Source organism: Puntigrus tetrazona, chromosome 23 (genome assembly GCF_018831695.1).
Source record: "Puntigrus tetrazona isolate hp1 chromosome 23, ASM1883169v1, whole genome shotgun sequence".
Taxonomy (NCBI): domain Eukaryota; kingdom Metazoa; phylum Chordata; class Actinopteri; order Cypriniformes; family Cyprinidae; genus Puntigrus; species Puntigrus tetrazona.
Genome location: NC_056721.1, coordinates 1,382,758 through 1,383,295, shown reverse-complemented (window position 1 = coordinate 1,383,295; position 538 = coordinate 1,382,758). Strand labels below are relative to the sequence as shown.

Below are 538 nucleotides of genomic sequence, written 5' to 3'. Positions count from 1 at the left end.
CAGGTTGCATCAAAGCACTGTACAGTATAATGACAGGGATATATAGTGACGAGAGTGACCAATATAGTGACGAGAGTGACCATATAGTGACAAGAGTGTGTGTGCTAATGCAATTCTTTTTACTAAATTCAAAATCATATCGGCATTGTTAAAGAGTGACCAGACCTCTTACACTACAACGGCGTTTAACAAGAAATTCAGTGACTGAAGACTAAAAATAAAAGTCTTGTAAATTTAGTACAGTTTCATAAAGCAGGATTTTGATGAACCTACCTGCTTCTTGCCCACGATGAGTTTCTCCACCTTCTGCACCTGAGACACGTGGTCCTCATTGGTTTTGAGCTCCTTCTTCTGGATTCGCTCATAAATCCCAACCAGCATCTCCCGAGGGATGTCCTCGCCATCATCGACCCCTTTCAACACGAACACAAGACTGGCATTACAACTGGATACTACAGCTGTGTCTATCAAGTGCTCGGTTGCGCTGCGGCCATGGATATGAATGACAGCTCATTTATTACTATGAAAACAACATTGA

General features: G+C 42.0%; 1 protein-coding gene across 1 annotated transcript in view; it reads right to left on the bottom strand.

The window, feature by feature from the left end:
- The window catches only part of LOC122328894 (IQ motif and SEC7 domain-containing protein 1-like), a 14,634-nt gene that overhangs the window by 9,850 nt on the left and 4,246 nt on the right, over nucleotides 1-538 (bottom strand). Inside the window, exon 7 of the mRNA XM_043224955.1 lies at nucleotides 250-413. Coding sequence (XP_043080890.1) covers nucleotides 250-413 — 164 coding nt within the window. The remainder of the gene's footprint in view (nucleotides 1-249; nucleotides 414-538) is intronic.